Below are 15,125 nucleotides of genomic sequence, written 5' to 3'. Positions count from 1 at the left end.
GCTCTGTCGCCCAGGCTGGAGTGCAGTGGTACGATCTCGGCTCACTGCAACCTCCGCCTCCCAGGTTCAAGCGATTCTCCCACCTCAGCCTCCCCAGTAGCTAGGACTATAGGCAAGCACCACAATGTCTGGTTAATTGTTGTATTTTTAGTAGAGACGAGGTTTCACCATGTTGGACAGGCTGGTCTCAAACTCCTGACCTCAGTTGATCCTGACCTGCCTTGGCCTCCCAAAGTGCTGGGATTACAGGCATGAGCCACTGCTCCCAGCCTGCTAATGTAACATATTAATTAGCAAAAGTTGTAAATCAGCCTCAGTATTCTTTAAAAGTGATGCGAATTTAAAACTGAATCAATTCTATAATGGTATAAACATTTTCATTGTTAACTAGCAGCAGTTCCCCCCTCTTTTCTCTTAAAATGAGATTTCTGCAAGAACCTTATAGTTCTTACTCTAAAACAGACTGAAAAACTAGGTGACTTCTGAAATTTATTTTAGCCATAATCATGAAGCAAAGAATGCAAAATGATTTTTGAAAACAAAAATCTCCAAAAATAGCACTGAAGACCTCTTACTTGAGAGTGATCCACAAACCAGTAATATCACAAAGATTGGTGGGTACTGTTAATCAGGGGGATCTCAGGTCTGCTTGGATTTAATAACAGCAGATTTCAGATCTCAACTTCAGTGGTCCCTGTAAAGTACCTGATGATCACGATGTACTTAGACCCAAGAACATCTTGAACATCTTTGCCATTATTCTCTAAGTTTTTCAATAAATGTACATATATGTACATTTACTAAAAAAAAATTGTTGTCTCTTATAGTACTCTTCCTCCAAATTTATTATTAATAATAATTATTATTAATACAGGGTCTCACACTGTCACCCAGGCTGAACTATAGTGATGCAAATCTTGGTTCACTGCAACCTCTGCCTCCCGGACTCAAGTGATCCTCCCACCTCAGCCTTTTGTGTAGCTGGGACTACAGGCACACGCCACCACACCTGGCTAATTTTTGTAATTTTAGTAGAGACGGGGTTTTACCATGTTGGCCAGCCTGGTCTTGAACTCCTGGGTTCAAGCTCTCTGTCTGACTCGGCCTCCTAAAGTGCTAGGATTAACAGGCATGAGCCACTGTGCCTATCCTATTAATAATTTTTTTTTGAGACAGCGTCTTACTGTGTTGCCCAGGCTGGACTGCAGTGGCATGATCATGTCTCACTACAGCCTTGGCCTCCCAGGCCCAAGTGGTCCTGTCACCTCGGCCTCCTAAGTAGCTGGGACTAGCCACGACACCCGGCTAGTATGGTTTTTTTGTTTGTTTTGTTTTAGAGACAGGGTCTCACTATGTTCCCCAGGCTCAACTCCTGGACTCAAGTGATCCTCCCACTTCGGTCTCCGAAAGTGTTGGAATTACAGGTGTCAGCCACTGTGCCCAGACCCCAAATTTATTATTAAAAAATTCAAACATAGAGTAACCTTGAAAGAATGCATAATAATCACCAGGACATCCATAATTATATTAATCAATTATTAGCATTCTGACATGTTCATTTTATCTAAAACCATTTGAAAGCACAGACATGAAGACACTTGATCCCTAAATATTTCAGCACATGCTTCCTAATTAGAGGGACATTCTTCTATACAACCATAAGACAATTAATTAATATATTTTAAATACAAAAATCACTATAACTAAGATAGCTTTTTGTAATAATCTATGGCTCAATATCCATTTTTAACCAACGCAAGTTTCGAACACAGAATTAAAAACTGTATTATTTCCTTACCTTAAAAGCATATTTGCGATTAATGTGATCTTCAGAGGTAAGCAAAGCTATTTGAAAACTAGGTAACAGTATGCTTCCCAGGATACCCTCTTCTTTCTCATCTAGGAGATTTAACATCTGATTAGAATTTTAAATGTTCTCATGAAGCAAAGTTTTTTAAGATCTATTTTTGCCAAATCGAAAGGTTCTTGTATATAAATGAACTATATTCATGTTTAGGCAGGACTTTATAAGGTTTTAAATGAAATACCAAATAGCACAAGAATTTATAATTTGGTAAATATACTGCATTCTACAAATCCCCTTTACGTGTCATTCACTGAAAATATACTGGCATGTAAGTAATGGCATTAATCCACTCACATCTCTGATAGGATTTAAATGCTCAACCATTCTAACCCCAGACACATGGCTTTCTTGGTTACACCCTTCAGGCTTTGCTCAAAGGTCTCATCAATGAGGCCTTCCTTGACTACTGTATTCCTTGACTACTGATGTTAAAATGCTATTTATTTAACGTTTTCTCTGTTCTCCTTTGGGAATGTTAACATTTCTGACTCTCAATACCTCCGGCATACTATATGTTTCAGCTATTTATTTCCTTATTATCTTTTTCTCCATGCTAGAATGTAAGTTCTATAAAGACACTTGGAATGACAGTAGTAGATGCTCAAAAAATTTGGTTGAATAAACAAAGACACATGTGAATACATATTTAAACTATCCTATAAAAATTATATGCTTTTTAAAACATTTAACTTTGAAGGTTTGCTTTTACTATCATTCTGATACACAATAGTATGACTAAATTACAGGCCTACAAGGCAAGCACATAAAATATACCTAGGAAAATGATAAACATTAATCTTGACACAGTATAGATTCACATGATTAACTTGCTGCTTGGGGGAAGAGATGTTTATGAAACTTGAAATATGTACTTCACTGTTATAGACCTATAAGACAAGTTAATAAAGCTGTGTCATCAGGCTAATAAACTCACCAAGGAGAAACCATAAATGGGAAATCTTTTTATTATGCTTGCTGTGTGTGCCTTTTTTTTTTTTTTTCCCTAATTATCAAAAACTTAACAAGGGATTTTATTTATTTCGTCCTCATTTCCAGAGTATCTGGTGAAACATCCAAAAGGGAAAAAGTTATATTAAATGGAGACTTTTTTCAGTAGCTTTTCTCATAGCAATGGAACAAAATTTTGTTTTTACTATTCTGTGCTCATTCAGGTACAAATCACTAATGTGTAAAAGAATGAACGAAAGTATAGATTTAATCCAAAAGGTTAAAAAGAGTTGGAAAGCAGTCATGAATTACAGAGAATGTGACAATTTAAAAGAATAAGTCAAACCCTAATTTTGAATCCAATTTTATGTTTTATGTTTATATAAAGGGTATAGTCAGAAATAGTACATGAAGTCATCTTTATTAAAAAATCATTTTAACCAAATAATACATCCTTCTATGTTCCATAATAAAATAATCTTTCCTAAAATTGCTTCAGAATAGACAGAGGCACTAAAGCACAGGGTGATTTCCCTAGATTACCTGAGGCAGTTTTCCTGCTGCCCAGCACTAACTAGCTGTGAAATCCTAGCCAAGTTATTGATGCTTAGTATCTGTTTTAAGATCTATAAAACTGAGGACAATAGGACTTACCTCAAAAGATTGTTGAGGGTTAAATGAGTTAACACATATAAAAAACTCAGCACAGAGGGTGAAGCATTAAATAAATATTGCCATTATTATATAAAATTAAAGACAGTGCATATAAAAAAATCTTCGCCTGTCAAATGACTACCCTGAGTTCTTCAGCTTCTTAAACTGCTTCTAATCATGACCTTCTTCTGTTTAGTTCTATATCAATCCTGACTGAAGCACTGTCCTAGTTTCCATCACCTAGAGAGCCTCATAGACTGACAAAGAGTAAGTACTGAGTAATGTCTGTAGAATGAAAGAACTCTCCACAGGGTCAGCCAAGGCCTTTCTGAGATTGCATGGCAGCCCATTTTCTTTTGTCTCTGCCATTTCCTTCCTTCACTTTGCCACAGCTGATGGTTCCAAGAACAACACTCTCCAAAAAGCTTTCTACATATTAATCTCCATCATGGAGTTTGCTTCCTAGGGAACACAACCTGGGACGGGAGCCAGGAGAATCTCAACATTTTACTGGATACAAGTGACATTTTAGATTCCCCATTTCTACTTAGTTTTAAAGATATTTGGGAATAAGACAAAAAAATACATGCAATTACAACTGGGTAAATATCACTAATTATCATGTATAACCTGGAATACTCCAACACTCTGTTAACTGGTCTTTTGGCTTCTAATTACAGTGCTAGAGTGATTTTCCTAAAATGTACTCCTGATCCTACTATTATTCTTGCACTCAACATAGAGTTCATTAGAATGGCAAACAAATGCCCTCTGTGCCTTAATCTACCTTTTCATTTTTTTTCTTAAGAGATGAAATCTATGCTGCCCAGGTTGGTCTTGAACTTTTGGGCTCCAGTGATACTCTTTACTCATCCTCCTGAGTAGCCGGGACTACAGGCAGGTACCACTACACCTAGCTCGATCCATCTTTTAAACCTAACCCCTGGTGGGTCTTCTAGCAATGTAAGTTCTATACATAGTTTTACAAATATGCCAAGCATTCTCATTCATGCTTTGCACGTGATTTAAGTCCTTTGCCCAGATCACTCTTCTTTCCTGATTGCTTTCTTGTACAGACCTGGCCAACACTCATTCAACATAACTGAGAACCTACTATGTCATTCTTCCCAGACTCCTTCAGCTAATCTGTGAGTTCCATAACGATAGGGGTTTATTGTATTCATTTTTGCATCTTTACCTAATAAGGCATCTGTTGTATCAGAAAAGCTCACTGCTAGCTGCCACCTTTGTCTAAGTCATTATCACCTCTATGTAATAACTCCTAGCTAGTCTCTCTGCTCATATCCTTCAACTTTACAATCCTTCCTTCAATAGTAGCTTGAGTGAGCTTTTAAAAATGTAAACCAAAGTGCATCATTCTTATGTTAAAAACATTCAATTGTTTCCTTATGACATTTGTAGTAGAATCCAAACTCCAATAGACTCCTACGTGGTGTGATCTCTATTTCTCTATCCTTTCCTATTGCTAGCTGCCTCCGGCTCAGCAGACAGGTTTCTCCCTGTTCTTTCCACAATTCAAGCACTTTCTTACCTTACAGCCTTTGCACTATTCTCTCTCTTCGCCCGCCCGGAACACTCCACACCTCTGGCTCCCCTTTGTCATTTAGATCTTCCTATCTAAAAGACCTACCCAGAGTACGGATCCATAGAGATCTTTCCCTTATGCTCACCTTTCATATTATAACCTTGCTTTCCTAAAAAGCACTTATGGTCTTGCTTAATCATATGAGCTTATTTACTGTCTCCCTGATCTCTCTGGAATGTAAGATTTATGAGAGCTTTCTCTTACGTTGTTTTGGCAGCACCTGGAATGAAGCAGGTCCTGCTCAATAAATATTTAATATCTGTTGAATGAATTAAGTTCTATGGTAAGTTTAGTCAATACACTGACTACAGAATAGAGCAGTCAAAGTGCTCTCTTTATAACAATGGGCTCACTATATGCCTAATATGTGGCAAAGAACAGTGGGAACTTGGGCTTTCATCTGGTATTGGTTGCTAACCTATTGTTAAAAAAAAATAGCAAATCAGTTATTTTTCTCTGTCTTAATTTCCATATCTGTAAAACATGGACTGATCTCCAAAAAATTCTGGTCAGTAGACTAGATGCTTTGAGAAATGGAGAAGAAATGAATGGGGCCACTGCCCTCAGCATTTGAGAGAAGAGAGGATATCTGAGTGGGGGCGAAAACTTGTGATCAAGAGAATAGAAATCAACAGTGTCAGCTCTGGAGTCAGAGTGCCTGAGTTCAAATCCTGCCTGTGCCACTTGCAAGTTGTGAGACCTGGGGTAAGCACTTTGTATATCAGTTCCCCCTTGTGTGCAACGAACATAAGATTCCCCACATTATCAGGTAGCTGTGAGGGTTAGATGAAATAGATCATCTATATAACTTGCTTAGCACAGTACTCAACAAATTGTAAATATGCAAAAAAATATATTCAGGCTATTATGATCATCTCACTAAAATCTGATTATTTTAATTTAAAACCTAACATTTCTTACTGACGAAATAGTAAAAATACATAATATCATATACTTCTTTCCAACAGTCTGCACAGCAGTCATCTGAAATGAGTTAAATGATATTTCTCTTGTTTCTACAGTTTCTTCTTTTTAATATTCCTCCTGTCTGGGAAACTACTAAAATTAATAAATACATTGCATATAAAATACAGGTAGTTAATAAGGAATCTCAGACTCAGCATGGCTTTTCTTTTTTCCAACTTCTATTGTAGGTTCAGGGGTACACATGTGGATTTGTTACAAAGGTAAATTGCATGATGCTGAGGTCTGGAGTACAAATGAATCAGTCTCCCAGACAGCACAGTACCGAATTGGTACTATGTGTTCAGCCCTCCCCTCTCTTGTGCTCCCCAGTGTCTACTGTTCTTATCTTTACATCCATCAGCATGGCTTCTGATTCACTTTTACAGTTTTCAAATATGATCAAAAGCTTTCCTATTATAGTAAAAGTGATGAGTCCCACCTTTCCCTGAGCAACAACAATAGCAAATTACACGGAATTCAGTGGGTTTTTTTTTTTTTTTTTTTTTTTTGCAAATTAACATCAACAAATTCTTGGCTGGGCATGGTGGCTCACGCCTGTAAGCCCAGCACTTTGGGAGGCCAAGGCGGGTGGATCATTTAAGGTCAGGAGTCTGAGACCAGCCTGGACAACATGGTGAAACCCCGTCTCTACTAAAAATACACACAAAAAATTAGCCGAATGTGGTGGCGCATGCCTGTAATCCCAGCTACTTAGGAGGCTGAGGCACAATAATCACTTGAACTTGGGAGGCAGAGGTTGCAGTGAGCCGAGATTGCACCACTGTACTTGAGCCCAGGCAACAGAGCAAGAATCTGTCTCAAAAACAAAACAAAACAAAACAAAACAAAAAAAAACCCCAACAAATTCTTATATTAGAAATTTAAAATATTAGAAATAGTAAACATTTCTTGTTATAAGTAGTCCATAAATATACTGAAAAAGAGACAAAAAGAGAAATTACAAGCTTAAGGATAATGCCTGAAATACAACTCCTAACTTTCTGAAAGAATGGGAAAACCCCTAAGGAAAATTGTAGAGTAAGCTTAGCATTTAACTAAAGATGATACCACAATTGCAGCCTAAGGAACATCTCTAGGACAAAATGCAATTTTATAGGGTTGGTTAATTCTGACTCAGCAGTAATTCTCAACTACAGTTTTCAGATGGAAACGATTTAGTAATTCTAAATTTTGAAGGTTAATATGTATTATAATGCCTCAATACACAACTATAAATTTTGCCACAGGTCTTTTGTGTAGTCAAAAAACGTAAAATCAGTTCTAAAACTCTGTTATATCTTTTAAGTTATACTTCTCAAGAAAAGTCATAAATTATTAATTATGGGTTGACAATCTAATTCTTTCATGATGGTTTACAACCAAAGTTTAAAGTAGAGAAGAAGGAGAGATTATCCAGATTCATGATTTTATACTGTAGCTGAGGCAGATTTCTCTGGAGAGCACCACCTAGGTATGCCTTTAATTGGCAGTAAAAAGCTTTGTATTATCTTGTTGTATCTAAGAGATCCATGTGGCATATGAAAGAACTCTGGACTTTTACTTAAAACTGAACTAATAATTTACTAACCAGAGAAAGGGTATCAGTGTTTATTAAAGAAAAGTTCAAAATGAAAGTATTTCTTTGTATTTTATTTTTTTCACTTGCTGTTACATAATAGTAGTCCCTAATATTCTAATATCATTTGCTGGAGAGCAGAATTGGGTGCCTGATGGACCCATAAGCTAGATCTGACAAAACTGACATGTGAAAAGAACCTCCTCAAACTAAGGATTGTATCTATTAAACACTGAATTCAAGTGTAGCATTATAGAGCAAAGATTCGGGAAGCTGACTAAACATGGTCTGAAGCACCATATTTATTCTATCATAACCTCAAAACTCAGAATGATATGTCAAAGAAGAAAAAATCTGTTTGATATTATTTGTTGATAATAAAATAGCACGTAGAATTACAATACTTTTTTTTAGAAAAGTATCTGATTCTTATATTACATATCAATTACAAAATAATACACTAAGACAGTAGGGTAAACTTACCTCTATAATAAAAGAGGCAAAGGTCAGAAAGCACAAACCAGCGTTTCTTCCACAATTTCATGCCAGTACTGTCCTGGATTAAATCAGCATATTTAAGGATTATTTCTCAAACAACAAAAACTCACATGTTGTGCATTTATTTATTTATTTATTTTTATTGTTTTGAGACGGAGTTTTGCTCTTGTTGCCTAGGCTGGAGTGCAATGGCGTAACCTCAGCTCACTGCAACCTCTGCCTCCTGGGTTCAAGCAATTCTCCTGTCTCAGTCTCCAGAGTAGCTGGGGTTACATGCACCTGCCACCACGCCAGGTTAATTTTTTTGTATTTTTAGTAGAGACGAGGTTTTACCATGTTGGTCAGGCTGGTCTCTAACTCCTGACTCAGGTGATCCACCTGTCTTGGTCTCCCAAAGTGCTGGGATTATAGGCTTGAGCCACTGTTCCTGGACTTGTGCATTTATTTAAAGTAAACTTTTAAAACAAGGTATGTTTGATACATATGTAATATAACCTAACTAAAAGGCCAATTAAAATTTTGGAGGTAGTTTTCTAGGGCCTTAAGATATTCCCAACTAGACTGGTCTCTGAAAATACCATTATGCAAAGGGAACATATTAAGGCAATTTGATTTGGCTTCATATTTGTAAGCAATTTGAAATTCACTCTTCTCAACATAAACATCTGCTAGGATAAGAATGATGTAACCATGCAGCAGTGCGTGCATTCTGGTAAACCAGATTTAATAAATATGTTAAACTTCAACAAGAAGAAAAATATGTGAATTGAAGTTATTCCAAAGGTAATGCAATTTAAAATGACTGTGAATAAAGAAACCTTAATATACAAATATGTTCTATAAACATTTTTTTTCCTTACGTCTATAGTTTGGGATTTGCTCATCATGTAAAAAAGAGAGACTATTTGGCAGCTATTTCTAAGTAATTTAGTTCTTTAAAATATCAGGCTCAAACAAAATTAGAATTTTAATAAAAATTACTTTCCCATATCCAATGTAGCAAAATTGGAAGTAAAAATTAAACAGATACCCAAAAAAAAAAAAAAGAGAGAGAGGCCAGGTTGGATGTGCATTGATTAGAAATAAGTTTATTTCTAGCTGTGGGCAATGACTTTAAAATTACAGAAATTAACATGGGTGAAATCTTTCAAAATAAAAGATTTAACCTTAAAATTCACAGCTATACCAAAAAAGAGACAAAAAAAATGGTAAATGATATCTTTTTTTTTTTCCTCGAGACAGTCTCACACTGTCACCCAGGATGGTGTGTAGAGACACAATCTCAGCTCACTGCAACCTCCACTTCCCGGATTCAAGTGATTCTCATGCCTCAGCCTCCCAAGTAGCTAGGATTATGGGCGTGCACCACCACAGCTGGCTAATTTTTGCGTTTTTGGTAGAGACGGCGTTTCTCCATGTTGGACAGGCTGGTCTTGAACTCCTGTGCTAAGGTGATCCACCCACCTTGGCCTCCCAAAGTGTTGGAATAACAGGCATGAGCCACCACACCCAGCCATCTTCAATTTCTTAATTATATTCTTTCTTTAGTACGGCTAAGGGACACTGTAAACAAATATGTGTCACACACGTATTATAAAATAAACACTTTTTTTTGGAGACAGGGTCTTGCTGTGTCACCCAGGCTGGAGTGCAGTGGCATGATCATACCTCACTGCAAGCTCAAATCCTGGGCTCAAGCGATCCTCCCACCTCAGCCTCCGGAGTAGCTGGGACTACAAGTGTGCACCACCACCACCACACCAGGTTAATCTTTGCTTTTGTTTTTTTTTTTTTTAAAGTAGAGATGAGGTCTCACTGTGTTGCCCAGGCTGATCTTGAACTCCTGGGCTCAAGTGATTCTCCGGCCTCGGCCTCCCAAAGTGCTGGGATTACAGGTGTGAACCACTGTGTTTGGCCCAAAATAAACACTTGTTAGAGAAGCTACTTGGTAATACTTTTGCAGTGCTAAATTAACCAAGGGATCAAGAAATAAGAACAAGAGCTATTTTAAATAAGGAATGCCATTAGGCTATTAGGCTCAATTTTGCACTGAAATAGTTGATCATAATTTGGACTTATTAGAAAGGCTAGCTGGAAAATATGGAGAAAATTTTCTATTAGAAACTGGGCTGGGTGTGGTGGCTCAGGCCTGTAATCCCAGCACTTTGGGAGGCCAAGGTGGGTGGATCATTTGAGGAAAGGAATTCAAGGCCAGCCTGGCCAAGGTGGTGAAAACCTGTCTCTACTAAAAATACAAAAATTAGCTGGGCAGTAGTGGCACACTCCCGTAATCCCAGCTACTTGTGAAGCTGAGGCAGGAGAATTGCTTGAGCCTGGGAGGCGGAGGTTGTGGTGAGCTGAGATCATACTGCTGCCCTCCAGTCTGGGCAGGCCATAGAGTGCCACCCTGTCTCAAAAAAAAAGGGAAAAAAAAAGAAACTAAATGTGAAAAAACCTTTTAGCCTGGATAAGCTTAAATGTCAGATGGTTTAAATATAGTCAACCATCTTTAAATAAAAATTATGACTATTAATAAATAAAAATCATTAAGTCACCTGAAAGCAATTAGCAATATTTAACAGAATAAATTGGCACCAATGAACTAATATTTAACTTGCTTTGTATCATCTGTACGTATATATAATCAGAAAGAAAGAAACAAGCCTTGAAGATTGAGGATGTCACCTCAGTTATTTACCAGTCACTTATCACCCAGTTGCAAACTGGAAAATAAATAGCTTCTATGTAATTGAAATGATGTCAAAATCCAAGGAGGTAACGTACATACATCTTTACTAATTCCAAAACTAATAAGGTTTCAAAATAGCTTAGATAGCAAGTTCCCCAGTCAGTGCAACAATATAAACCCCAACTTATCAGGATGCCTGAGAGTAAACCCTGTATGTGCAAATTAAAAAGAAAAGAAAAAGTAAAGAAAACATAACCAAAAAACGTAAGAGAAAGGAAGAGTAGTCTCATATTATAGAATCAAAAATCTGAAAAAAAATCAGAGAAATCTGAAATAATTATAAAATCTCTGTATAAATAAAGGGGGGAAATACACAACTGTATATTTCTCTAACAACTTTCATATCAATAGAAAAATGAATAACACCCTTGTATTAAGAGTTATTACAATTTTGGCTTTTAAAAATATTCCTAGATACTTTTACCATGCTATTTCTTATCATTTTCATACAGTATATATTTAATTTTAAATCTAGAAACACCCATAACAAACACACAAGCTCTGTTCTAAGTAATGTCCACTCCTTTTTCTGCCTTCACTGTTCCCTTGATATTCTTCAGGGGTAACAAGCAAAGAACCTGGGTGGCTTCTCCATAGTTCCTTCTTAATTTTATGATTTTATAGAATTGTCTTTGGTACATTCAGTTTAAAAGGTTCCTTCTAATTTTGTCTTTTGTTTCATATCAAATAAAAAAAAAATACCTGTTTATAAAGCCAACCTCGTCTGACCACGGGTGCATTAGGATTCCTTTTAATTGAATTTGACCTCTTTCCAAAATTATGAACTTTTTTTGAAGCTCGTGAAGTCTAAATAGAAAAAGAGCATGACAGAAAATGTATTAATGTCTAGAGATTTGAGCTTATTTTCCTCTTAAAATTTAATCTCTTTTCAGATTTTCCCAAGAACTGCAGGACTTAAATCTTTTCAGAAAAATTATTAAAATTCTACTTTTGCTGGGTTAGTTTTTTGAAGTGTAAGAATTCTGCACCAAATTTTTTTCCCCAGGATATCAAAAGTTTTACAATATTTCCTTTAAAATCCGGACGGGATGTACAATTTTTAGAAACACAGAGTATGTGGCAGTATTTTGTCCTATCTGCTATATAAAATGAATAGATCTTGAGTAAAAACTGTTAACAAATCTTTAAGAATAAACCAAACAACAGAACTTTTCCCTTTATATCTTCATTTAATAGTGCAGGTTCAATTAAAGAAAGTTAACAGCACTCAGTCCGAGGAGAAATATACAGAGATTAAATATAAACAAATATATCACATCAAGTCAAAACAAGACGGGAAGGATCTGCTTAATGTGATGTAGTGTTTTCTTTTTTATGGACAACTCTGAACTTAAACCAGATAGATGGGGTTTACTGGATTCTTCAATGTATACATAAAGATATACAATCTTTAAAAATACTGGTATGCTTACCATGAAGATTTATTTTGGCAGGAATCATAGTGGTGACCAACAAAAATGAAAACAATGAAACAATGAAGCTATAAAGTAACATAAAATTATCTCTTACTTTTCTACTTGTTTAGAATCTTTGGAAATCTAGCATACTTCATTAGAATTTTGTTTTGAGAAGCTTTTATTAGTATATAAGAAAATTTTAAGGCCCGATATCAACAAAATTTTTCCTAAAGCATGTTTTCTAGATAGACTTTAATTTACTTTCAAACAGATAATGCTTAAAAACAGTATAAAACTCAAATGACATAAAAAGATACACAAAGATCAATCTACTTCTCACTCTCGGGCTCCAGCACCCAGCTAACCCCACTCGCAACTGTGGGGCAACCAATATCACTGTTATGTGTGTGTCTATCTATCTAAAATAACTGTTCTCATGATTAATGAATATTTTTCTGAAATGACCGCATATTTTAATATCCACTCTTCTGTTCCATTATTTCTTGGAGCTCACTATATAAACAGAATGCTTATTTACCCATACTGTTGTCAATGTGCTGTGTTATGAAACTTTCTGACCTTTGGAAATCTGTAAGTGAAAATGGTGTCTTTTTCTGGTTTTAATTAGTATTTTTCATATTATGGATGAGGCTGAGTATCTTTTTTCATATATTTAAGGGTAAATTCCATTTTCTTTTCTGAAAACTGATTTCATATAATTTGCCCATTTCCAAACTGGCACGTAAGCCCTTTTCTTATTGATTCACAGTACTTCTTTAATTATAAGGAAATTATTCTTTAATCGTTATACGAATTGCAGATACTCTGCATGGATAATAATTACATGTGGTTGAATTTCTCATTATTTTATATTGTTACTTCTGGGTTTTATGTCGTATTTAGAAAGCCCATCTACATTCTGATCTTTTTTTTTTTTAATCTTCCATTGTTTTTTTCTAGTGCTTTTATAGTTTTGTTTTTAACATTTCAACAACTGATCCATCTAGAAAATTTTTGGTGTAAAGTATGAGGAACAGATTCAACTTTCTTGCAAGACAATGACCTACTGGCTCTCAATCCATTCAACAATTTCACCAGATTTTAATTGAAATATACTCATAAAGCATTATGCTCAGTTAGCCTGTTGGACATATGTTACTTAATAATCAGAAATTATATTATTTGAAAATTTACATTCATTTATAATCTCCTAACAAAATTTTATTTCAAAAACCTTAACAGGCATTTAAATACTATTATTATAATTATCTATTTCCTTACAATAAACATAATTTACTATTACAATGGTTTTGCTGAAAAATGTTTTCTCAATCTAAGCATTCTTATAGTCAGATAATTTGATTTCTAGGCTATTACATTAATCATCACCTTTAAAACTTTAGAGTGTCCATTTTCTCTCACAAATATCATTATAGTTCTAAAACTATTCCAAACTTAAAAACTTAAGTCTTTGAATTACAATCTTATTACTTTATATTTCAGGCTGCAATTGCTTCTTCTATCAATCACCTCCAAATTCATGTAGTAATAAAAATGTAATGATTATTCTATAATTTTAAGTCCACTATGAGTAATGGTATAGATACTGTTTACTCCTTATCAATAATTAATATAAAGCAAAATAACTTACTCTGCCTACAGGGCTCATTGGATGCACTGCATAATCTGAAGTCACGTTATAGTTAGAAGCTTCATTTATCATACTTATAGGTCGTTCCTTCTTTTCTTCAGATGTCATGGTTGCAACAGTCCTGAAAATATATGTCAAAATGCTAGAACTTGCTGTGTATGTAACCCACTTTACAATAACACTTCCCTACAGTTAACTATGCGAGTGTACTACTTTTTCACAGTACGTGGATCCTAGTTACTCTAGAATCAGGCCTTGATACTTACAACAACTTTAAATACAGCTAACACTTTTCCTAAGTCAAAAATACATTATTATCATGTTTATTTATTATTATGTTTTAAGACAGGAGTCTCACTCTGTTGCTCAGGCTGGAGTGCAGTGGCATGGTCTTGGTTCACTGGAGAATCTGCCTCCCAGGTTCAAGTGATTTTCCTGCCTCAGACTCCTCAGTAGCTAGGACTACAGGCACGCGCCACCATGTCTGGTTAATTTTGTATTTTTTAAGTACAGTCAGGGTTTCACCATGTTGGCCAGGCTGGTCTCGAATGCCTGACCTCAAGTGATTTGCCCACCTTGGCCTCCTAAAGTGCTAGGATTACAGGCATGAGCCACCGCACCCAGCCTATCATGTTTATTTTTAATAGGCATTATTGCAGATATTCTACTTGGTCATCCAACTGAAAAATTAAAAATGAATTATAAGATTATTCTAATTTAAAAAGCAATAACAATTTCAGTAACTAACTGTGAATAGCTCTGTAGTATAATACATTCTTACACATATTTCATTTGACGCTTATAAAACTCTTGTGAAATAGTAATTATCACTCTCTGATTTAAGGACGAGAAAACTGAGCTCAAATTACTTTAATAATCTAACCAAGTTTACATAGTTTCTCTATGCTTGCATCCCGGGCTCTTGAGCTTACTGTGTTTGAAGTACTATAAAAATAGCTTCTGAGATTACATTCCTCATGAAAAAATGTTTAAGTCAGGTTTCTGTATGACACATCATGAACAGCTGGCATTCTGTTATTATACTTGACTACAAATGTCCAGATAAGAAAGCTGTTAAATTGAAATATAAATAACAGCAATTTCAATGCTAACCCAATTTTGAATACAGGCATTCCATGAAACTCTTTACTTACTGTTCATTCACTACAAAAATACAATTGTCCTGTGATGG

General features: G+C 35.5%; 1 protein-coding gene across 1 annotated transcript in view; it reads right to left on the bottom strand.

Moving 5' to 3' along the window:
* The window catches only part of PLEKHA5 (pleckstrin homology domain containing, family A member 5), a 147,930-nt gene extending 132,805 nt beyond the window's left edge, over positions 1 to 15,125 (bottom strand). Inside the window, exons 1-5 of the mRNA XM_011975468.1 lie at positions 15,088 to 15,125; positions 13,934 to 14,054; positions 11,567 to 11,671; positions 8,101 to 8,173; positions 1,799 to 1,899 (exon numbers count right to left, since the gene is read on the bottom strand). Coding sequence (XP_011830858.1) covers positions 1,799 to 1,899; positions 8,101 to 8,173; positions 11,567 to 11,671; positions 13,934 to 14,041 — 387 coding nt within the window. The 5' untranslated portion in view covers positions 14,042 to 14,054; positions 15,088 to 15,125. The remainder of the gene's footprint in view (positions 1 to 1,798; positions 1,900 to 8,100; positions 8,174 to 11,566; positions 11,672 to 13,933; positions 14,055 to 15,087) is intronic.

The sequence above is a fragment of the Mandrillus leucophaeus genome, unplaced genomic scaffold (assembly GCF_000951045.1).
Source record: "Mandrillus leucophaeus isolate KB7577 unplaced genomic scaffold, Mleu.le_1.0 Scaffold156, whole genome shotgun sequence".
NCBI lineage: Eukaryota > Metazoa > Chordata > Mammalia > Primates > Cercopithecidae > Mandrillus > Mandrillus leucophaeus.
The sequence above is the reverse complement of the archived record's forward strand: the minus strand, read 5'-3'. Positions and strand labels throughout refer to the sequence as shown.